This window comes from Macrotis lagotis, chromosome 1 (genome assembly GCF_037893015.1).
Source record: "Macrotis lagotis isolate mMagLag1 chromosome 1, bilby.v1.9.chrom.fasta, whole genome shotgun sequence".
In the NCBI taxonomy this organism is placed as follows: Eukaryota; Metazoa; Chordata; class Mammalia; order Peramelemorphia; family Peramelidae; genus Macrotis; species Macrotis lagotis.
Genome location: NC_133658.1, coordinates 782,362,724 through 782,387,185, shown reverse-complemented (window position 1 = coordinate 782,387,185; position 24,462 = coordinate 782,362,724). Strand labels below are relative to the sequence as shown.

Sequence of the window (24,462 nt, the reverse complement as noted above, 5' to 3'; positions counted from 1 at the left end):
TTTTTTAGAGTTAAATTATGAATATACCTGCTGAAGAATCTCTTGGGAATTTTAAATATATTAGCTTTTTTGGAACTTGAAAAGTTATTTTTTTCTTTTTGGGTTTTTGCAAGGCAAATGGGGTTAAGTGGCTTGCCCAAGGCCAAACAGCTAGGTAATTAAGTGCCTGAGGTCAGATTTGAACTCTTGGGTACTCCTGACTCCAGGGCTGGTGCTCTATCCACTGCACCACCCTTGAAAAGTTATCTTAAATGTCAGAAACTATATTTTGACTCTCCTTTAAAAAAACCTTCTTAAATATGTAAGCATGGTTGTGTGGACTAGGTTGAATAATGTTGATATTTTATAAATGTCTAATAGCATTGATTAGACACTACATTTTACAGAAGATTTTAAAATAATAATAATACTATTGATTTGATACTATTTTTTTTTCAACCAGATACAGTTCAGAAGATGGGCCTATCCAAGTTCTAAGTGAAGATGAGATGAATAAACTTGGAGCCAAGATTATCAAGGCAGAATTAATGGGGAAAATGGTGAGAGTTTTATTGGTTGCTTTCATAGAGAGTACTGGTTAATAGAATGGCCCCTCATAAGTTGGAAAGGTTTGTCCTTTGTGTCACTTAACTGATAGTGAAATATAACTGCAAAAAAACCCCTTAAGAACTAGAAGGTATTTTGTGATTACATATAGAATACAGAAATATTTATATATCATAATAGAAGTGTTCAGAAATCTCTTCTGGTTTTGTTCTGAGTACAAGAAAAGGAATGTGTTTTACATGCTATGTATTTTCTTTATACTTTATGGATGATCATTGTGGGCACTGGAACAGAGTTGAAGAATTTTCAAGGAAAAACCCAACAGAATTGAGTATTGGTAACAGGGATGTTAGTTGAAGTTGTCAACAAGAAGGCAGTTTATTGTACTTCTATTAAAAGAAAATACTTGGTGGGGGTGTAGCTAAGATGCCAGCCTGAAGGCAGGAATTCCTGGAAATTCGTTTCCCCCAAAACTCCAAAAATTGTCAAATTATGACTCTAGCCAAAATTTAGAGGAGCAGAACCCACAGAAAGACAGAGTGATACAATTTCCCAGTCTAAGACAACTTAGAAGGTCCCCAGGAAAGGTCCATTTCACCAGGACCAGGGGATGGAAAAAGTGAGTGCAGCCACAGCTACAGCCTCAGCACAGCTGAGCCAGGTGCATAGATCCCTGGGGATGCCTGGATCCTTGGCAGAGGGGGCGGTTTCCAGACCTCCTGGCCCAGGGATGACTGGGAACAGCTTGAAGGGGTGGTGACAGAACTCTGCCGCACCAGAGTGAGTGCGGGGCAAGCGTTGGCCTCAGAGCAGCCCTATGGTGAGAACCTGCAGCAAGAATTGGGGAAGCCAGCCTACACCTCCAGAGTGTAGCCCACAGGCAGTAAGGGAGTTGGGGGAGACTACAGAGGTCTTCCTGTTCTCCCTGGGGCAGGACTCAGCTGTTTGCCTATACTCAGATCCAGGTTGCAGTTTGGGTCCCCACACCACCATAGCCAAGCAGGAACCATTCTCATAGTTCCAGAGCAGAGGGGAGGACCTGGGGTCATGCACATACCAAAGCACAGGCAAGAGAGCAGTCCAGAGCCTCTCATAAGACCTTGGAGGAATTAAGGTCCCTGTGGGTTTTCTCCACCCCCCCCCCCCCCCCACCCAAAGCCATGGAGTGTGGTAAATCAGTCATAGGCTGTGGAAATGAGCAAACAAAAGAAAAAGAAGAATCTGACCATAGAAAATTATTATTTTGGTCCCATGAAAGATTCAGAAGATGACAAAAATTGAAGTTTCTGTATCCAAAATCTCTGAGAGAAATAGAAAATGGACTCAGGCTATGGATGAACTAAAAAAAGACTTTGAAAAACAATTAAGGGAGGTAGAAGAAAAATTGGGAGGAGAAATGTGAGCGATGCAGACAAATCATGAAAACCAAATCAGCAGCTTGATGAAATACAAAAAAAATACTGAAGAAAATAATATGCCAAAAACCAGTTTAGGCCAAATGGGAAAAAGCAATACAAAAAAAAGGCAAATGAGGAGAAGAATGCCTTAAAATGCAAAATTGGCCTGCTGGAAAAGGAGATAAAAAAGCTCTCTAAAGAAAATAACTCCTTCAAATGCAGAATGGAACTAAAGGAAACTGATAATTTTGCAGGAAATTAGGAAGAAATAAAACTATTTCAAAAAAAATGAGAAGAAAATGTGAAATATCTCATTGGAAAAACAACTGACCTTGAAAATAGATTTAGGAGAGATAATTTCTTTTTTAGGTTTTTTTTTTTTTTTTTGCAAGGCAAACGGGGTTAAGTGGCTTGCCCAAGGCCACAGAGCTAGGTAATTATTAAGTGTCTGAGACCGCATTTGAACCCAGGTACTCCTGACTCCAAGGCTGGTGCTTTATCTACTATGCCACTTAGTCGCCCCCAGGAGAGATAATTTAAAAATTATTGGGCTGCCTAAAAGTCATGACCAGGAAAAGAGCCTAGACTTCATTTTTCAAGAAATAATACAGTAAAATTGTATTTTACTGAGATCCTAGAAGCAGAGGGTAAAATAGAAATTGATCTCCTCCTGATCTCCTGATCACCAATTTCCTTCTCTTTTTTTTTTGGTTTTTTTTTTTGCAAGGAAAATGGGGTTAAGTGGCTTGCCCAAGGCCACACAGCTAGGTAATTATTAAGTGGCTGTGACTGGATTTGAACCCAGGTACTCCTGACTCCAAGGCCAGTGCTTTATCCTTCTGAAAGAGATCCTAGAAAAAACTTCCAGGAATATTATAGCCAAATTCTAAAACTCCCAAGTCAAAGAAAAAAATACCAAAAGTTGCCAGAAACAAATAATTCAACTTCCATGGCTCTATGATCAAGATTACACAGGATCTGGCAGCATCTAAATTAAGGCCTCATAAGGCTTAGAATATGATATTCTGGAAGGCAAAAGATCTTGGTTTACAACCAAGAATCAGCTACCCAGCAAAACAGAACATTCTCTTTCAGGGGAAAAGATGGACTTTCAGTGAAACAGGGGACTTTCAAACTTTCCTATTGAAAAAATCAGAGCTGAACAGAAAGTTTGATCTCTAAGTACAAGACTCAGGGGAACCATAGAGGGGTGGATGAGAAAGACTAATTATGAAGAGCTTAATGATGTTGTACTGTTACTGCTACTGATAACTCATATGAACTTTCTCTTTCATAAGAACATTTGGAAGGAACATGTATTGGGGCGGCTAGGTGGCTTAGTGGATAAAACACCGTCCCTGGAGTCAGGAGTATCTGGGTTCAAATCCGGTCTCAGACACTTAATAATTACCTAGCTGTGTGGCCTTGGGCAAGACATTTAACCCCATTTGCCTTGCAAAAAAAAAAAAACCTAAAAAAAAAAGGAACATGTATAGACAAAGGCATAGGAAGGAGTAGAATATAATGGTATAATAGTAAAAAGATGGGAGTCAGTGGACAATAAAGAAAAGTACTGGGAGGAAGAAGGTGGTAAGATATTTCACATAAGAGTCATTGTAAAGCTTTTACAATGGAATGGAACAGGGGAAGGTGAATGGGAATGATAATATACTTAATAGGGTATAGTTACACACTTAATTGGGTATAGAAATCAGTCTTACCCTAGGGAAAAATGAGAGGCAAGGGATGGGATAAGTGGAAATGGGGGGGAGGGAGAGTAGGTAATAAGAGAAGATTGTTTGATTGGGTACTTAGATACAACACACTGCTGAGCAGGGACATGGTAAAATGAGAGAGAGAGGTTAGAAAAAATGAGAATGGGAAGAAATGGAGTGAAGGGAAATATAGCTAGTGATAGCAACTGTGGGAAAATATTGAAACGACTTCTTTTTGGATTTATGATAAAGAAGGCAACTCATTCTAGAGACAGAACCATTGGAATCTGAACACAGACTGAAGTTCTCTCACACTATTCTTTTTTTTTAAAGATTTGATTTTGATTTTACAATTTTCCCCCTAATCTTACTCCCCCCCCCCCCACAGAAGGTAGTTTGCCAGTCTTTACATTGTTTCCATGTTGTACATTGATCCAAATTGAAATGTGATGAGAGAGAAATCATATCCTTAAGGAAGAAACATAAAGTATAAGAGATAGCAAGATCAGACAGTAAGATACCAGTTTTTTTTTCTCCTAAATTAAAGGTAATAGTCCTTGGTCATTGTTCAAACTCTATGGTTCTTTCTCTGGATACATATGGTATTCTCCATCTCAGAAAGTCCCAAATTGTCCCTGATTGTTGCACTGATGGAATGAGTGAGTCAATCAAGGTTGATCATCACCCCCATGTTGCTGTTGGGTGTACAATGTTTTTCTAGTTCTGCATATCTCACTCAGCATCAGTTTATGCAAATCCCTCTAAGCTTCCCTGAATTCCTGTCTTCCCCCTGGTTTCTAATAGAACAATAATGTTCCATGACATAAATATATCACAGTTTGTTAAACCATTCTCCAGTTGAAGGACATTTACTTGATTTCCAATTCTTTGCCACCACAAAGAGGGCTACTATGAATATTTTTCTGTAAGTGATGATTTTACCCTTTTTTCATCATCTCTTCAGGGTGCAGACCCAGTAGTAGTATTGTTGTATCAAAAGGTATGTACATTTTTGTTGCCCTTTGGGCATATTTCCAGACTGCTCTCCAGAAAGGTTGGATGAGTTCACATCTCCACCAACAATGTATTGGTGTCCCAGATTTACCACAACCCTTCCAACAATGAACATTGTCCTTTCTGGTCTTATTAGCCAGTCCTGAGAGGTGTGTCTCTCACATTGTTCTTGGGGTTTCTCATCTTTTTTGGTAGGAAGGGGGATTTATGTTTACTCTCACAGCAAGATTGTTGTAATAATATGAAATAAATAAACCCAACACCCCCCCCCCCAAAAAAAAAGAATATATGACTTTGTTCATTGAACCACTGTAGGAAGGAGCACTGTTTCTATGCTGTCACATAAATCTATTTAATGCTTTTTGGTTTTTTGCTTTATATGTCTATTTATATAAAACTCATTAGTCAACTAGAAAAAAATGAAATCGAGTGTAGACATTGATCTAAAGCATGTGTAAGTGGTAAAGTAGATTTAATATTAGAATGTGTTTGGATGATTCTAATCTTTAGCTTTATAAAGCATTTAAAATTTATATTATCCAAGGAATTACAAAACGACTTTATTAAAAAGTCATTTTGATTTCTGTAAGTGTATATACTTTTGTAATTTAATTAGAATTCAAGGTAAAATTATACATTGCAAATAATTTTGAGAAAATTGTGACTGGGATAGCAGTCATAAAAATGTATTAAAAACCCTCATTTTTATTTTAAAAGGACTTAGCAGTACAACTTAAAGCACAGCTTGATAAAGCACGCAAATTAAAAGAAAAAAGAATTCAAGAATCAACAAGAAATTCAGAGGTAAGAAAATCATTGTGGCTTCTTTTCTGAACATAAAATACTCTTGGAGGATGGTACTAAGTTTTCTGTTGGTGATATTTTAATAATAAATGAATAGGGTGGCTAGGTGGCGCAGTGGATAGAGCGCCAGCCCTGGAGTTAGGAGTACCTGAGTCCAAATCTGACCTCAGACACATAATAATTACCTAGCTGTGTGGCCTTGGGCAAGCCACTTAACCCCATTGCCTTGCAAAAACTAAAAAAATAATAATAAATGTATAATATTTATTACTAAATTAAGGGATCTGTGACCTATATTTGACTTCCTTAGTAACTGGAAAGTTGACTTTGGACAAATAACTTAATCTCTTGAACCTCAGTCTCCTCATCTGTAAAAAGAAAAAAATAATAATCACTAATATAATAATAATAATAATAATAATTTTCAAGTTTAGTTCTTTCTGATACTTTGTTTTATAAACATTAAACAAATCGTTTTAATGATTATTGATTTTAATGATATAATTTAAGTTCTGGAAATGCTAGTCTCCTTTTATTTCCACCTTTTTTTATTATTTTTTTTGAGCTCTAGACTTTTTGAAACTTAGAACTTCTGAGTAGCCCAGCTAACCTTGAACTGCTCCAGTTTTTAGGAAGTATTTTTTCTCACATTGAGTTGAAATGTTCCTCTCTATAGTTTTGGCCTACTGTACTTGGTTTTACAGTCAGAACACATTTAATCTCTTCTATTTGTGACAGCTTCTAGGTAGCTAGAATAGTTCCTTAGAATCTTGGAAAAGTTGATTACAATTCTGAATCATGATGGCATGAGAAGGCAGCATGTTGAAATGTAAAGGATGCTACACAGGCCCCATCTCAGCTCTGTCTTGTATTATTTTTGTGACTAGGCAGATTACTTAAATGCTTTGACCTGTTTTCTCATTTGCAAAGTGAAAGGTTAGATCACTTGACCTCCAGGTCTCCTTTCACCTTTCTAATCTCATATCTCTTCGCTGTGTTTTTTAAAAATTTTTTCATTTAAGGCAATGGGATTAAATGACTTGCCCAAGGTCACACAGCTAGAGAATTATTTAGTATCGGAGGCAAGATCTGAACTCATGTCCTCCTGACTCCATGGTCAGTACTCTATTCCCTCTGTCACCTAGCTGCTGCTAATCTCATGTCTCTTAAGACATATTAAGTGTCTTCTAGGAATCAGATCTCACCCTCATTATAAAATCTTTGAACTCTGAGCAGAAGAGTATGAGGATTTATGTCACTAATGGATATTATAGTTGTAAATACCTGCCCTTGTTTTGTACAATACTTCACATCAGTAGTCAGTGGATCATTGATTAAAATCTGTCAGATGTAGTTACAACTGCTGCAGTCCAGAGTAATTTAAGCATTTTCATGGGACACATCTCATTTTATTTTAGAATCTCCATAAGTGCAATTTTGTTAAGTCAAATGCTTTTTGAAAATCGGTGAACAGTTGCAAATTGTGAACAGTTATATGGAATAATGTTTGCAATTGCTATTAATAAGAGAAATACAGATCAATCTTGTGGTTTATCCTCATCCTCCAGCAAATTGGCAAAGATCACAAAAGACAAGAGTAAAACTATTCTGAAGAGCAGTTTGTAATTGTACACATAAAGTGGCTGGCATATCCTTTTGATCCAGAGATTTCCCTTCTAGGCACATATTATATGTGAGGCATATATATATATATATATATATGTATTTTTTTTTTACAAATGCCTCACATACACTAAAATAAAGCAGTGCTTTTTGTGGGAGTAGAGAACTGGAAATAGAATAGATATCTTTCAGTTTGGGGATGTCAAAGCATATTGTAATACATAGAGTATTTCTTTTTTGAAAGAAATGACGACTGATGAATACAGAAGAGTGGAAAGACTTAGATGAATTGGTAAAGATTGAAGGAAGCACAGCCAGGAAAACAATGGCCACAATAATGCAGATGAGAATAACAGCCAAAAGAAGATATTTAAAAAATTATGTTGTAATATTAAAAGAAACAGTTTGATCTTTAGAAAGAATATTCAAAAAATGCATGTTCCCGCTTCTGAGAGTTGACCAGTCTATAGATGAGGGGCTTTATACATGCAGTCAGATTTTTTTTAATGCATTTTTTGTTTCTTGTGTGTTTATTTTAAAGCTTTTTTATTATATGAGACAGCTGTCTGGGAGGGTGACGTGGGAAATCTGTAAGAAATTTAGGCATTGTAAAAGGAAAAATAAATTAATAAAATATTACTTAAGAAATCAGTGCACATTAAGTGCAATGGGATCTTATCATAACTGTCACTTGTATGACTGTAAAGATATAGTCTGGGGTAGAAAATCTGTTAGCTGGCCAAGAAGTTAGGAAGACCTGTGTTCAAATCCAGCATCAGATATTTACTAACTGTGTGACCTTGGAAAATCACTTAACCTGTTTGCCTCAGTTTCCTTATCTGAAGCATGAACTGGAGAAGGAAATTGCAAACATTCCTTATCTTTTCTAAGAAACCCCAAATGAAGTCATGAAGGGTCAGACATGACTGAAAGAATTGAACAACAGCAACAACTAGATAGTCTTCTGTAGAAGTTTGGTTATTACTTTCTTGTGTTTTTTATTCCTGTTGCATATTTAAACTATTCTGTCAGAAAAGTTATATATGTCAGAAATTAGACACCATCAATTGAGTATAAATAATAATGTTTGTAATACAGATATTTTATAAAATTATTACTTGCGGGGGCGGCTAGGTGGCAAAGTGGATATAGCACCAGCCTTGGAGTCAGAAGTATCTGGGTTCAAATCTAAGCTCAGACACTTAATAATTACCTAGCCATGTGGCCTTGGACAAGCCACTTAACCCCATTGCCTTGAAAAATCTAAAAAAAAAATTATTACTTACTAGAAATTACAAGATATTCCTTGCTCCCTTTATAGAAAATAGTTTTTTCTCTTTCATGTCATTATGTTTTGAGGGCCTGATATTTTCTCTGGGAAACTGAAATACAATAACTAGGGATTAAAAAATAGAATAGTTATAAGGTCTAGGGAACATTGCAAGTTTATTAGATTCAGAAAGGTTGTTAAATGTTACTTAAGGGCAATAGTGTGGAACATTATCTTGCATTACGGAAAAATTTCCTTACAATATGACCAACTTATTAGTGATTTCCTTTTAAAATGGTATATAATGATCTAAAAATTTGTTTTTTCCACTAAAATTTGAAGCAAAAAATACGAAATGTGGCATCTTTCTTTCCCTATTTTCCTAACTATATGTTAAGTAGTATTCATATCCATAATATAAATGCAAAATCTTTGTTTAAATTTTAATTACATTTACATTTTATGCTAAGGAGTTTATTGATATTTATTTGATGAATATTTTGGTGACACAATTTTTTTTTTGGTTTAGTGATAAATGATTTGTAGAACACTAAACTTTTCAAAGTGCTTTCATTCTTTTATTTCAGTTTGAGCCTTATAACAAAAATTGAGGTTTAGATTTACTAAAGGTTACTAAAATTCTCATTTTGAAGAGAAGAAAATCAAAGGTCGGGAAGTTAAGTAACTTCTCTGTGACTGCACAACTATGTGACTGTCAGATGTGGGATTTGAATCCAAGTTGTCTTGATTCTAAGCTTAATATTCTTTTTTAAAAAATTTATTTAATATTTATTCTCATTTTGTACAAATAATGTTCTTTTACATTAATAAAATATTCTTGTTGAAGAGTAAATGAAATACCCCTTTCCCCTCCATAAATATAGACTTGCTTGAACGATAAAGTAAAGGGGAGAGAAAAAAATTAAAATTAAAAAAAATAGTAGTAATAATTGTAGGTATGTCCAGGTGGCACAATGGATGGAGCACTAGCCCTGGAGCCACAAGCACCCAAGCCCACATCCGGCCCCGTACACCCAACAATTACCCAGCCATGTTACATGCAAGCCACCCGAACCCCACTGCCCTGCAAAAAGAAAAAGAAAAAGAAAAAAAAGACCCAAAATAAAATAAAATAGTAATAATAGTAGGGGTGGCTGGGTGGCAGACAGAGCATTGGCCTTTGAGCCAGGAGCACCTGGGTCCAAATCTGGCCTCAGACACCCAACGATCACCCTGCTATGCGGCCCCAGGCAAGCCACCCAGCCCCATTTGCCCTGTACCCCCTCCAAAAAATAATAATAATAAAAAATGTGCTTGAGTCTTTGTTCCACCACCAACAACTCTGTTGCGGGTGGATCACATTCTTTATGATAAGTCCATGGCAAAAGTTACTTCCATATTTTTCCACCGTTTCCATTGCTGATCACAACTCCCTCCTTTCATATTTCTCCACTACCATGTACTATATTTTCTTTCTCCTTTCACTCTGACTCTGCTGTAGGGTCGCTGAGTGGCACAGCAGATAGATCCCTGGCCCTAGGGCCAAGAGGTGCTGAGCCCCTATACCACCCCTTAGGCCCAGCATCTTCCCGGCCCTATGGTCCCGGACAGGCCATCCAATCCCAGCCCCTTGCAAGAAGTAAAAAAGAAAATGTGTTATAACTGACCACTCTCCTGCCATGGTCCATCCTCTCCTCTATCACTCACATCCCCCCCCCTTCCCCCTGTCCCCCCCTCTCTCCTTCTTACTCCAGATGTCTATACCCCACTGAGTATATATGCTGTTTCCTCTCCTAACCACCTCTGATGAGAACAGAATTTCCCTCATTTCCCCCTTGCCTTCACCCCTTCCATATCATTGTAATAGCTCATTGTAATAAAGAAAAATCTTATTATATGAAATATCTTGGCCTGTTCCCCCTCTCCTTTTTCTTTCTCCCATTACATTTCCCTTTTTTTCTATTGACTCCATTTTTACACCATATTTTATCTTCGAATTCCGCTTTCTCCTGTGCTTCAACTATAAAAGCTCCCTCTACCTGCTCTATTAACTGAGAAGGTTCATATGAGTATTATCAGTGTCATTTTTCTGTACAGGAATACATGCAGTTCATCCTCATTAAGTCCCTCATATCCCCTTCTCCAATCTCTATGCTTCACCTGAGTCCTGTATCTGATGATCAAACCTTCTGTTCAGCTCTGGCCATTCCAACAGGAACATTTGAAATTCCCTTGGTTCGTGGAAAGTCCATCTTTTTCCCTTGAAGAGGACATTCAGCCTTTCTGGGTAGTTGATTCTTGGCTGCATTCTAAGCTCTTTTGCCTTCCGGTATATTATATTCCAAGCCCTACGAGCTTCCAATGTAGTTGCTGCTAAATCCTGTGTGATCCTGACTGCAGCTCCACGATATTTGAATTGTGTCCTTCTGGCTGCTTGTAATATTTTCTCTTTGACTTGGGAGTTCTGGAACTTGGCTACAATATTCCTAGGGGTTGGTTTTTTGGGATCTCTTTCTCTGGGGGATCAGTGGATTCTCTCCATTTCTATTTTGCCCTCTGCTTCTAGGATATCAGGGCAATTTTCCTGTAGTAATTCTTTGAAAATGATGTCAATGCTCTTTTCCTGATCATGACTTTCAGGTATTCCAATAGTTTTTTTTTTTTGCAGGGCAAATGGGGTTAAGTGGCTTGCCCAAGCCCACACAGCTAGGTAATTATTAAGTGTCTGAGACCGGATTTGAACCCAGGTACTCCTAACTCCAGGGCCGGTCCTTTATCCACTACACCACCTAGCTGCCCCTACTCCATTAATTTTTAAATTATCTTTCCTAATTCTGTTTTCCATAGCAGTTGTTTTTTCAGTGAGATATTTCACATTTTCTTCTAATTTTTATTTTTTATTTTTGGTTTTGAAGTATTGATTCCTGGTTTCTTGTAAATTCATCAATCTCCCTGAATTCTATTCTTTGTCTGAAGGATTTGCTCTCCTCAGAGAGTTTTCTTATCTCTTTTTCCATCTGGCCAATTTTGCTTTTTAATGCATTCTTCTCCTCAATAACTTTTTGAACTGTTTTATCCATTTGACCTAAGCTGGTTTTTAACATGCTCTTTTCTTCAGCATTTTTTTTTTTTTTTTGGATTTCCTTGACTAGGCTGCTGACTTCATTTTCATGTTTTTCCTGCATCTCTCTCATTTCTTTTCCCAGTTTTTCTTCTAACTTCCTCATTTGATTTTCAAAGTCTTTTTTGAGCTCTGTCATAGCCTGAGCCCAATTTCTGTTTTTTCTTGGAGTCTTTAGATGCAGGAGCTTGTGCTTTCTCATCTTCAGACTGAGTATTTTGATCCTTCTTCAGCTCATTTGCAAAATATTTCTCAGTGGTGTTCCTCTTGTTTTTCTGCTTGCTCATTTTCCCAGCCTGGGCCTGGTTTTGGGGTGCTTCCTGAGCTTTTGGGACACTCCCACAAGGATCTCAGTGAGTGAGGCTCTTTCCTCCCTCCTGGTCTGTGAATGACCACAAGCTTCCCCCCCCCCCCCCGCCACGGGGCTGAGGTGGAGGGGGCCCCTTCTGTTCTATGGGGGGCCTAGACTGTGATCAGGATCTGAATGTGTTCAGAACCCCAGAGTCCTGCTCCAGGGGCAGAGGACAGAGCTCGGCAGTCTCTCTTCACTCCTCTCCCTAAGCTCTAGTATTTTTACCAAGACAGCCCCGAAAATGAAATCATGAAGAGCTGGATGCAACTGAAGTGATTAAATAACAAAGCACTTTGTAAATAATAGTTATTATTGTGATCATGTAGTTGTTTCTACTTCTTTACTATGATGAAAGATATAGCTAAAAATCTTTTGATGAACTTTGAACCTTTCTGTACCTTGTATACACACCTAACAATGGGGTCTCTTGCTCAAAAGGTATAGACAATTTAAATTGCTTTCAAAGCTTGTTTATAGAGTAGCTGAACTATTTTACAGCCCTGCCAACAGTATATAACTACACTAATGTTGACTTTACAATTTTTGTCATTCTTGTCGATTTGTTGCTATGAGATTAAATCTAAATTGTTTTTATTTGAATTTCTTTTATGATTAATGATGTGGAGTAGTCTTTCCCTTGGTTTTTTATAGTTTGAAGTTTGAATTGTTCTTTATATCCTTTGAATATTTACTTATTGAGAAATGACTTTTGGCACTTTAGGTTTTTTTTTTTTAGATCTTGAAGAGTTTTACAACTTCATTAAAGTTATTTGATCAAAAAAATTTCACATGCATCCCCATTTCCTTGTTGATCTTTTCCTTTAACTTAATTGCATTAATTTTGTTGTGGTGAATGTTTTCACTTTCACATAAAATAATTTAGGTATGTGTGTGTGAAAATTTCTTTTTGAATGTTCTGGAAAGCCTACAAAATTTTGATGAAAATGGTTCTTTCCCTCATGGAACCTAGAGTTGAAGCAGGGGATGAACACACAAACCCATATCTATCCATATCAATTCATCTGTCTATCTGTCTGTTTATCTACATCTATCTGTTTGTAATACTCAGTAATGCGAGTGCAATAAAAAGGTTCTGAATGTTTAGTGTGTTAGTGTTTTTCTGGGAAGGTTGATTGACTTTAGGAAGAAAGAACAGGTTGCATTTCAAGTAGTCTTTAAAAAATAGATAAGAAACCAACAAATAAAGAAGGAGAAGTAGCACATTTTAGGCATATACAGCAAAAGGAATAAAATATGGAGTTGAGAAGTGTAGGGTATTTTGGAGATCTATGGAAAGGCCAGTATGGTCACAGTGTACATTATTTGAAGAAGAATGAAGATAATGATAGAAAGGAAGATGATAATAAAGCTAATAGAGTTCAGGATTTTGAGTATTACTTATTTGCTAGACAGTTGGAACCTATTTGAAAGATTTTTAAGTAGACGAATGATATAATATATAATAATTATATGATATGATGATATATAATACAATGATATAAATTTCTAGTAGAAGTTGGAAGAATGAATTGAAGGAAGAAAAGTAATGAGGCAGGAAAACATACTAGGAGGCTGTTGGAGTAATGCAGGTAGGAGACAATGAAAACTTTTTTGTCTTAGAGTAAGGATGCTGAGCATCATGATGATGACCTTAGAGAAATGGAATTGTATTGTTGGAGAATTAAGGAAGGGGAAATAAAGATAAGTTAAAGGTTATAATACAGGTAACTTGTGGCACCATTAATAAAAATGATGAAGTAAGTAGGGCAGGAATAGATTTTTGAGAAAAGATAGTGAGTGTGACTTTTATATATGGTGAATTTGAAGTGACTGTTGAATATACAGTTTGGAAATGTCATGATTGGGAGAAAAGTAAGGGCTGGGAAATAATCCATTAAGGAAGTGAGAAGAGATGCCAGTAAGTGAGAAAAGAAAGAGTCAGGAGATTAGTTTATTATTGATTCCTGTTGATTCTGTTTCAAAAATTTTCTAGTACTTTTTTTTTTGTTCATAATATATTTTAAATCAGTCATGACATATACTGTAAAATCCACGCTTTTGCCAGCCAATTTTTGAAGAAAAGAAATACAGTGTGCTTTAGCTCTTAATGCTGTTATTTGAATTATATGAGAAATATGTTCAAGCTGTTACTCTTCAAAAGAATGTTACTTGGAATATAAGTTGGTGATTCTTTATTGCCATTTTCCTTTGTTTTAATTTTAAAAGCAAAGAAGTATTTGCAAAAAATTGAGAAAAGTGTTTAAAATTCATATACATTATCTGGTAAGTGCTTTATATTTAGCAAATACTTAATGTAGGTGTAAATAGAAGTTTTTCAGACTTTTGTTTCAATGCATGTATTTTTATGTCAGATTGAACTTTGAATTTCCTTTCTCTCCCTGCCTACTCATCTTGCATATATATATTAAGATAAAAGATAATGTATATATTTTCAGTGCCATTTTGAAATTTTATTTGCATATTGTGAAGCTTGAAAAATCCATAAAATTGACACCAAATCTCTATCTTACTGATTTTTTAAGCCTTTAAGAACAATAAAAAATTCCAGTCTCATATTTTTAACTTATCTATATATCTAATAATAGGGTGAAAGCTTACAGGAAGAACAAGAGGTAGTTCTTGTCAGAACAGATCATTCTGGAAGGGTATGGCCTGTGAGTGCACCAGAAGTAGCATCCGAAGCCAAGGAAAGAAGAAAGAAAAAGCAGACGGTAATCTTAATATAAAACCTTTGTTAGGGCAAATGTCTTGGTTTGTTCAAAGCTTTATTGTTTTCTTCAAATTTAGTATGAAATATTTGCTGCCATGGAAATTTTTTCTTTTTCTTTTATGAAAAGAACCTTTTAAATATTTACACTGGAAATTAGTAAAAAACTCTGGGTTAATTTGAAGTTTTTTTAAAAGTAGTTCACATTTCCCTTTTCTTATGATTTCTAAAGACATTTTTAAAATGTAAACCAAAAAAGTTAACTACTTTGGGAATATTCAATATTTTGTCAGAGATGTTTGTTTAAAAAATTTAATTGAAAAGACCTTAATCAGTAGCTTGAATTACTTAAGATTACTAATGGTTATTTTTGCAGAGTTCTTAAATATATTAAAGAAAATGTTATCTTTCAACTCCTGACTTTGTCACCTGATTTCAGGTACTACAATGGAGTGTTTGTAAGTAAGACAGTTAAGTAATTCTCTACATGATGTAGTATCTTAATAATATTTATAGACAGGAAGACCATTATAGTAGTCCAGATATGCTATAATGAGAGCTTCTATCAGGGAGAAAAAATGAGGCATATATGAGAGAGGTTGGTGCGTGGGATAAAAATTCACTTAAAAAAATATTGAGACTCCTCTGAACAAAAAAAGAAAGTTTATTTTGGCTTTTCTCAAGAAAAGGGCACACTCCAAGTCTCACAAAAGTAGTGAAGATCAAGGACTTGCCCTGAATTGCCAGTTAAGCAAGATTATATGGCCTAAAGCAATCCCCTCCTCCTCCCATTCTACTTGTGAAAATCTACCCCAGCAACAAAGAAAAAAATGGAAGGTTTTCATAAAATATTACCTCACCATCCAGATGGTGAGAATAACCTTTAGGATTATAACTATCTTATTGAAGTAACAGTCTACTTGTCATCAAACAAGAGGAGTTTTAATGAGATTCATTGTAATGCAAGATTTTTTTCATGGAAACAATCTGCTGATCTTCTAGTTAAGAGAGTTTTGTCATCAAATAGGTGACTAACTAAAATTTTAAGGTCTCTCTGGAAATAGTCCACTATTTCCCTCCCTAACAGAATCGGGAGGGTGCCTGGCTTGGAATGCAAGATCTCTCTCCCTCTTTCTTCTAAGAATAGCTTAAGAGTAATAGTCTTTGTTTTAATGATTTTTAACCCTGAAAGCACTTCACTAACTTTTATTTAAATGAGTTTAATAGGATAAGAATTGGTTAGTATATACTTGATTTATTTAAACACAAGTATAAAATTTTTTTTGTATTAACATTTTATTTGTTTTCCAGTTATATACAATAGTGGTATCTGCCTATCATTTTTTTGAATTTTACAATTCCCCCCCCCGTCTGTTAGTATTTACATTGTTAACATGCTATACATTGATCAAAATTGAATGTGTATAAGAGTAAACATAACCCCCCCCCAAGAAGATGAGAAACCTCAAGGAGAGAGAGAGAGAGAGAGAGAGAGAGAGAGAGAGAGAGAGAGAGAGAGAACGAGAAAGAAATGTACTTCAGTCTGTTTTGAGATTCTAATGACTGTCTCTGGGGTGAGTTGCTTTTTTTTATTATACGACCACCAGAGAAGTTGCTTCAATATTTTTACCACAGTTGCTATTACTAGCTGTGCCTCCACTCAATTCCTCCCTACTCTCATTTATTCTATTCTCTCTCTCCTTTCATCCTGACCCTGTGCAAAAGTGTATTGTATCTGAGTACCCTCTCCCTCAGTCTTCCCTTTCTTCTATCACCTATTGCCCCTTCCCTCCCCCCCAATCCCCCTTATCCCATTCCTTTCTTCTCATTTTTCTTTAGGATGAGATAGATATCCTCTCCAAGTGTGTATGTTATTTCCTCTCTGAGCCATTTCTGATGACAATGAAGGCTCACTCATTCCCCCTTGTCTTCCCCCTTTCCGCTCCATTGAAAAAGCTTTTTCTTCACTCTTATGTGAAATTTCTTAGCTTCTTCTTCATCTCCTTTCTCTTCCTCCCAGGACTTTCCTTTATCACCCATCGACTCCATCTTTTTACTATAGTATACCATTATATTCCGCTCCTTCCTATGTCCTGTCTATATATGCTCCTTCCAACAGCTCTTATAAATGAGAAAGTTCATGAGTTATCAATAACTTCTTCCCATGCAGTAATACAAACAGTTAATTATCATTAAGTTCTTCATAATTAGTCCTTCTCTTCCATTCCCTCTGTGGTTCACCAGAGTCCTGCACTTATAGATTGAACTTTCTGTTCAGGTCTGGTTGTTTGAATAGGAAAGTTTGAAAATCCCCTGTTTCATTGAAGGTCCATCTTTCCTCCCCCTGAAAAAGGATGTTCAGTTTTGCTGGGTAGTTGATTCTTGGTTGTAAACCAAGATCTTTTACCTTCCGGAATATCATATTCCAATCCCTATGAACCCTTAATGTAGATGCTGCCAGATCCTGTGTAATCCTGATCACAGAGCCATGGTAGTTGATTTGTTTGTTTCTGGCAGCTTTTAGAATTTTCTCTTTGATTTGGGAATTTTGGAATTTGGCTATATTAGTCCGGAAAGTTATTCTTTTGGGATCTCTTTCAGGAGGTGATAGGTGAATTCTCTCAATTTCTATTTTACCCTCTGCTTCTAGGATCTCAGGGCAATTTTACTATATTATTTCTTGAAAAATGAAGTCTAGGCTCTTCTCCTGATCATGGCTTTCAGATAGCCCAATAATTTTTATTTTATTTCTTCTGGATCTGTTTTTGAGGTAATGGTTTTTCTAATGCGATATTTCACATTTTCTTCTAATTTTTGCCTTTTTTGGAAGGGTTTTATTTCTTCCTGGTTTCTTGCAAAGTCCTCAGTTTTCCTTTAGTTCCATTCTGCATTTTGAAGGAGTTATTTTCTTCAGAGAGCTTTTTTATCTCCTTTGCCAGTGGCCAATTCTACTTTTTAAAGCATTCTCCTCATTTGCCTTTTGTGTTGCTTTTTCCATTTGGCTTAAACTGGTTTTTAACATATTATTTTCTTCAGTATTTTTTTGTATATCTTTCACCAAGATGTTGATATGGTTTTCATGATTTTTCTGTATCTCTTTGAATTATCCTCCCAATTTTTCCTCCACCCCCCTTTGCTTTTCAAAGTCTTTTTTTTGAACTCATCCATAGTCTGAGCCCATTTTCTATTTCTTTTGTGGGTTTTGCCGATGGAAGCTTTGATTTTGTCATCATCTGAGTATGTGTTTTAATCTTCCTTGGGACTAAAGTAATTTTCTTTTTTTTTTTTAAGATTTTATTTAAGTTTTACAATTCCCCCCCGCATCTTACTCCCCCTCCCCCCCATGGAAAGCAATTCGTCAGTTTTTACTTTGTTTCCATGTTGTACATTGATCCAAATTGAGTGTGATGAGAGAGAAACCATACTTTCAAGGAAGAAACAAAAAGTCTAAGAGATAACAAGATCAGACAATAAGATATCTGTTTTTTTTTTCTAAATTAAGGGGAATAGTCCTTGAACTTTGTTCAAACTCCATGGCTCTATATCCAGATACAGATGGTATTCTTCATTGCAAACAGCCCAAAATTGTCCCTGATTGTTGCACTGATGGAATGAATCAAGGTTGATCATCACCCCCATGTTGCTGTTAGGGTGCACAGTGTTTTTCTGGTTCTGCTCATCTCACTCAGCATCAGTTCATGCAAATCTCTCCAGGCTTCCCTGAATTCCCATCCCTCCTGGTTTCTAATAGAATAATAGTGTTCCATGACATACATATACCACAGTTTTGCTAAGCCATCCCCCAATTGAAGGACATTTACTTGATTTCCAATTTTTTGCCACCACAAACTGGGCTGCTGTGAATATTTTTGTACAAGTGATGTTTTTACCATTTTTCATCATTTTTTCAGGGTATAGACCTAGTTGTGGTATTGCTGGGTCAAAGGGTATGCTCATTTTTGTTGCCCTTTGGGTGTAGTTTCAAATTTCTCTCCAAAAAAGTTGAATGAGTCCACAGCTCCACCAACAGTGTAATAGTGTCCCAGATTTCCCACAACCCTTCCAACAATGATCATTATCCTTTCTAGTCATATTGGCCAGTCTGAGTGGTGTGAGGTGGTACCTCAGAGAAGCTTTAATTTACATTTCTCTAATAATTACTGATCTAGAGCAATTTTTCATGTGGTTATGGATTGCTTTTATCTCCTTATCTGTAAATTGCCTTTGTGTATCCTTTGACCATTTGTCAATTGGGGAATGGCTTTTTGTTTTAAAAATATGACTCAGTTCTCTGTCTATTTTAGAAATGAGTCCTTGTCAGAATCATTAGTTGTGAAGATTGTTTCCCAATTTACTACATTTCTTTTGATCTTGGTTACAGTGGTTTTATCTGTGCAAAAGCTTTTTAATTTAATGTAATCAAATCATCTAGTTTGTTTTTGGTGATGTTCTCCATCTCTTCCTTAGTCATAAACTGCTCCCCTTTCCATAGATCTGACAGGTAAACTAGTCCTTGATCTTCTAATTTGCTTATAGTATTGTTTTTTTATGTCTAAATCCTGCAACCATTTGGCTCTTATCTTGGTAAAGGGTGTGAGGTATTGGTCTAATCTTAAGTTTGTTCCATACTAACTTCCAATTTTCCCAGCAGTGTTTATCAAAGAGGTTTTATCCCAATAGCTGGACTCTTTGGGTTTATCAAACAGTAGATTATTATAATCATTTCCTGCTAATGCACCTAGTCTATTCCACTGGTCCAGCACTCTATTTCTTAGCCAATACCAAACAGTTTTGATGACTGGTGCTTTATAATATAATTTTAGATCAGGTAGGGCCAAACCCTCTTCTTTTGCAGTTTTTTTTCATTAAATTCCTGGCAATTCTTGACTTTTTATTTCTCCATATGAATTTACTTACAACTTCTTCTAACTCATTAAAGTAAGTTTTTGGAATTTTGATTGGTAGGGCACTAAACAGTAGATTAGTTTTGGTATAATTGTCATTTTTATTATATTAGCTCTACCTATCCATGAGCAGTTGATATTTGCCCAGTTATTTAAATCTAATTTAATTTTTATGAGAAGTGTTTTGTAATTATTTTCAAAAATTTTCTGAGTCTGTTTTGGCAAATAGACTCCCAAGTATTTTATATTGTCTGTTGTTACTTTGAATGGGATTTCTCTTTTTAGCTCTTCCTGCTGTATCTTGCTAGACATTATATAGAAGATTCAGGAAGATTTGAGTTAAAATCCTACCTCACTTTCTAACTGTGTGTATGGTTCTAGGCAAGTCACTTATACTTTCTCAGCCTCAGTTTCCTCATTTATAAAATGATGATAAATAGCAAAACTTATCTCACATGGTTTATGTGAGCATCAAATGAGATAACATGTAAGTCACTATAAATTTTGAAGTTTTGTATATGATTTCTTTTTTTTTCTTTTTTTGTATATGATTTCTAACTATTATTTGTTCCTCAGTTGTCAGTGAACAACACAATGATCATAAAGTGGTCTGGGGCATACATTCAATTTTATAAAATGCATTAGATATAGAAGGAAGAACTTACAGCAGACTTACGTTAAATTAAACTGTTAAGTCATGTTTGGATTTGGTTTTTATTTTATTATTTTGATATATGAGAAATTTTTATATTCTCACAAGGTTTTTATTCATTTCACCATAGATAACAACACACATAGACAAGGAACGAGTCAGATATTTTCATGATGATGATACATTAAGCTTAAAGGATTTGGTTAAGAATGAAAGGATGGGAACAGCAGATGATCAAAATAGAGCTTTCATGAAAATGGCATCTAAGGTAAGCATACTCTTCTTTTTTTAGGTTCTCACTTAAATTGTAGATTATCCAACACCTAGTTTGGAGACTCTTTTTTTTAAATTTATTTTTATTAAAGATATTATTTGAGTTTTACATTTTTCCCCCAATCTTGCTTCCCTCCCCCCCTGCCCCCCACAGAAAGCACTCTGTCAGTCTTTACTTTGTTTCCATGTTGTACCTTGTTCCAAATTGGGTCTGATGAGAGAGAAATCATATCCTTAAAGAGAAGAGAAGTCTAAGAGGTAACAAGATCAGACAATAAGCTATCTGTTTTTTTTTCCCTCTAAATTAAAGGGAATAGTCCTTGCACTTTGTTCAAACTCCACAGCTCCTTATCTGGATACAGATGGTACTCTCCTTTGCAGACAGCCCAAAATTGTTCCCGATTGTTGCACTGATGGAATGAGGAAGTCCTTCAAGCTTGAACATCACTCCCATGTTGCTGTTCAGGTGTACAGTGTTTTTCTGGTTCTGATCATCTCACTCAGCATCAGTTCATGCAAATCCCTCCAGGTTTCCCTGAAATCCCGTCCCTCCTGGTTTCTAATAGAACAATAGTGTTCCATGACAAACATATACCACAGTTTGCTAAACCATTCCCCAATTGAAGGACTTTTACTGGATTACTGATTCTTTGCCACCACAAACAGGGCTGCTATAAATATTTTTGTACAAGTAATGTTTCTACCCTTTTTCCTCATCTCTTCAGGGTATAGACCCAGTAGTGGTATTGTTGGGTCAAAGGGTATGCACATTTTTGTTGCCCTTTGGGCATAGTTCCAAATAGCTCTCCAGAAGTGTTGGATGAGTTCACAGCTCCACCAACAGTGTAATAGTGTCCCAGATTTCCCACATCCCTTCCAACAATGATCATTATCCTTCCTGGTCATACTGGCCAATCTGCGAGGTGTGAGGTGGTACCTCAGAGAAGCTTTAATTTGCATTTCTCTAATAATTAATGATTTAGAGCATTTTTTTCATATGGCCATGGATTACTTTGATTTCCTCATCTGTAAATTGCCTTTGCATATCCTTTGACCATTTGTCAATTGGGGAATGGCTTTTTGTTTTAAAAATATGACTCAGTTCTCTGTCTATTTTAGAAATGAGTCCTTGTCAGAATCATTAGTTGTGAAGATTGTTTCCCAATTTACTACATTTCTTTTGATCTTGGTTACAGTGGTTTTATCTGTGCAAAAGCTTTTTAATTTAATGTAATCGAAATCATCTCATTGGTTTTTGGTGATGTTTTCCAACTCTTCCTTAGTCATAAACTGTTCCCCTTTCCATAGATCTGACAGGTAGACTAGTCCTTGATCTTCTAATTTGCTTATAGTATTGTTTTTTATGTCTGTGTCCTGTAACCATTTGGATCTTATCTTGGTAAAGGGTGTGAGGTGTTGGTCTAATCTAAGTTTCTTCCATACTAACTTCCAATTTTCCCAGCAATTTTTATCAAAGAGGGAGTTTTTATCCCAATGGCCAGACTCTTTGGGTTTATCAAACAACAGATTACTATAATCCTCTCCTGCTTTTACACCTAGTCTATTCCACTGGTCCACCACTCTATTTCTTAGCCAATACCAAACAGTTGTGATGACTGATGCTTTATAATATAATTTTAGATTGGGTAGGGCTAAGCCACCTTTTTTTGCACTTTTTTTCATTAAGCTCCTGGCAATTTTTGACTTTTTATTTCTCCATATGAATTTACTTACACTTTTTTCTAACTCGTTAAAGTAATTTTTTGGAATTGTGATTGGTAGGGCACTAAACAGATAGTTTAGTTTTGGTAGAATTGTCATTTTTATTATATTAGCTCTACCTATCCATGAGCAGTTGATATTTTCCCAGTTATTTAAATCTAGTTTAATTTGTGTGAGAAGTGTTTTATAATTGTTTTCAAAAAGATTCTGAGTCTGTCTTGGCAAATAGACTCCCAAATATTTTATATTGTCTGAGGTTACTTTGAATGGGATTTCTCTTTCTAGCTCTCCCTTCTGTTTCTTGCTAGACATATATAGAAAAGTTGAGGATTTATGAGGGTTTATTTTATAACCTGCAACTTTGCTAAAATTGCTAATTGTTTCCAGTAGAATTTTAGATGATTTCTTGGGATTCTCTAGGTAGACCATCATGTCATCTGCAAAGAGTGAGAGTTTTGTCTCTTCCTTCCCAATTCTAATTCCTTTAATTTCTTTTTCTTCTCCAATTGCTGATGCTAATATTTCTAATACAATATTGAATAGTAGTGGTGATAATGGGCACCCTTCTTTCATCCCTGATCTTATGGGGAATGCCTCTAGCCTCTCCCCATTGAGTATAATGCTTGTTGATGGTTTCAGATAGATGCTGCTAATTATTTTAAGGAACAGTCCATTTATTCCTACACTCTCTAGTGTTTTTAATAGGAATGGATGCTGTATTTTGTCAAAAGCTTTTTCAGCATCTATTGATATGATCATATGATTTCTGATAGGTTTGTTGTTGATATAATTGAGTATACTAACAGTTTTCCTAATATTGAACCAACCCTGCATTCCTGGAATAAATCCTACTTGATCATAATGTATTATCCTAGTGATGACTTGTTGTAGTCTATTTGCTAAGATTTTATTTAGGATTTTTGCATCTGTATTCATCAGGGAGGTAGGTCTATAATTTTCTTTCTCTGTTTTAACTCTTCCTGGTTTAGGTAACACTACCATATTGGTTTCATAGAAAGAGTTAGGCAGAGTTCTATCTTTCCCTATTTTTCCAAAGGGTTTATATAGGATTGGAACCAATTGTTCCTTAAATGTTTGGTAGAATTCACTTGTGAATCCATCAGGCCCTGGAGATTTTTTTTTTTCGGGAGTTCAGTAATGGCTTGTTGAATTTCTTTTTCTGGGATAGGGTTGTTCAGGTATTTAATCTCTTCTTCATTTAACCTGGGCAACTTATATTTTTGTAAATATTCATCCATTTCACTTAGATTATCAAATTTATTGGCATAAAGTTGGGCAAAATAATTTCGAATTATTACTTTAATTTCCTCCTCATTGCTGGTGAGTTCACCTTTTTCATTTATAATACTAGCAATTTGGTTTTCTTCTTTCTTTTTTTTAATCAAATTGACCAGAGGTTTATCAATTTTATTGTTTTTTTCATAATACCAACTTTTGGTTTTATTTATTAATTCAATAGTTTTTTTGCTTTCAATTTTATTAATTTCTCCTTTGATTTTCAAAATTCCTAATTTGGTATTTGATTGGGGATTTTAGATTTGTTCTTTCTCTAATTTTTTTAGTTGCATGTTTCGTTCATTGATTTCCTCTTTCTCCAATTTATTCATATAAGCATTTAGAGCTATAATATATCCCCTGAGTGTTGCTTTGAATGAATCCCATAGGTTTTGGTATGTTGTTTCATTATTATCATTATCTAGGATAAAATGGTTAATTCTTTCTATAATTGGTTTTTTGGTCCACTCATTTTTTAAAATGAGGTTATTGAGTTTACAATTTGTTCTGGGTGTATATCTCCTTGGCCCCAGTATTGCATATGACTTTCATTGCATTGTGATCTGAGAAAGATGTATTCACTATTTCTGCCTTTCTGCAGTTGATCTAGGTTTTTATGTCCTAATACATGGTCAGTTTTTGTATAAGTTCCATGTACTGCAGAGAAAAAGGTATATTCCTTTCTATCCCCATTCAGTTTCCTCCATAAATCTACCATATCTAATTTTTCTACCAATCTATTTACCTCCCTAATTTCTTTCTTGTTTGTTTTATGATTCAATTTATCTAGATCTTATGGCAGGAGGTTGAGGTCTCCCACTAGTAGAGTTTTGCTGTCTATGTCTTCCTGTAATTCTTTCAGCTTCTCCTCTAAGAATTTGGATGCTGTCCCACTGGGTGCATATATATATTCAATATTGAAATGACTTTATTATCTATGGTACCTTTTAGGAGGATAGAGTTTCCATCCTTATCTCTTTTAATGCTATCTATTTTTGCTGCTGCTTTGTCTGAGATAAGGATTGCTACCCGCTGCTTTTTTTAC

At 35.5% G+C, this 24,462-nt stretch overlaps 1 protein-coding gene across 4 annotated transcripts in view; it reads left to right on the top strand.

The window, feature by feature from the left end:
- The window catches only part of CWF19L2 (CWF19 like cell cycle control factor 2), a 167,352-nt gene that overhangs the window by 52,255 nt on the left and 90,635 nt on the right, over positions 1-24,462 (top strand). For 3 of the 4 annotated variants that reach the window (XM_074216603.1, XM_074216602.1, XM_074216600.1), the window contains 5 exons: positions 443-539; positions 4,623-4,658; positions 5,390-5,476; positions 14,449-14,574; positions 20,257-20,394. In XM_074216603.1, coding sequence (XP_074072704.1) covers positions 443-539; positions 4,623-4,658; positions 5,390-5,476; positions 14,449-14,574; positions 20,257-20,394 — 484 coding nt within the window. The remainder of the gene's footprint in view (positions 1-442; positions 540-4,622; positions 4,659-5,389; positions 5,477-14,448; positions 14,575-20,256; positions 20,395-24,462) is intronic. The other variant, XM_074216601.1, reaches the window with a different exon arrangement.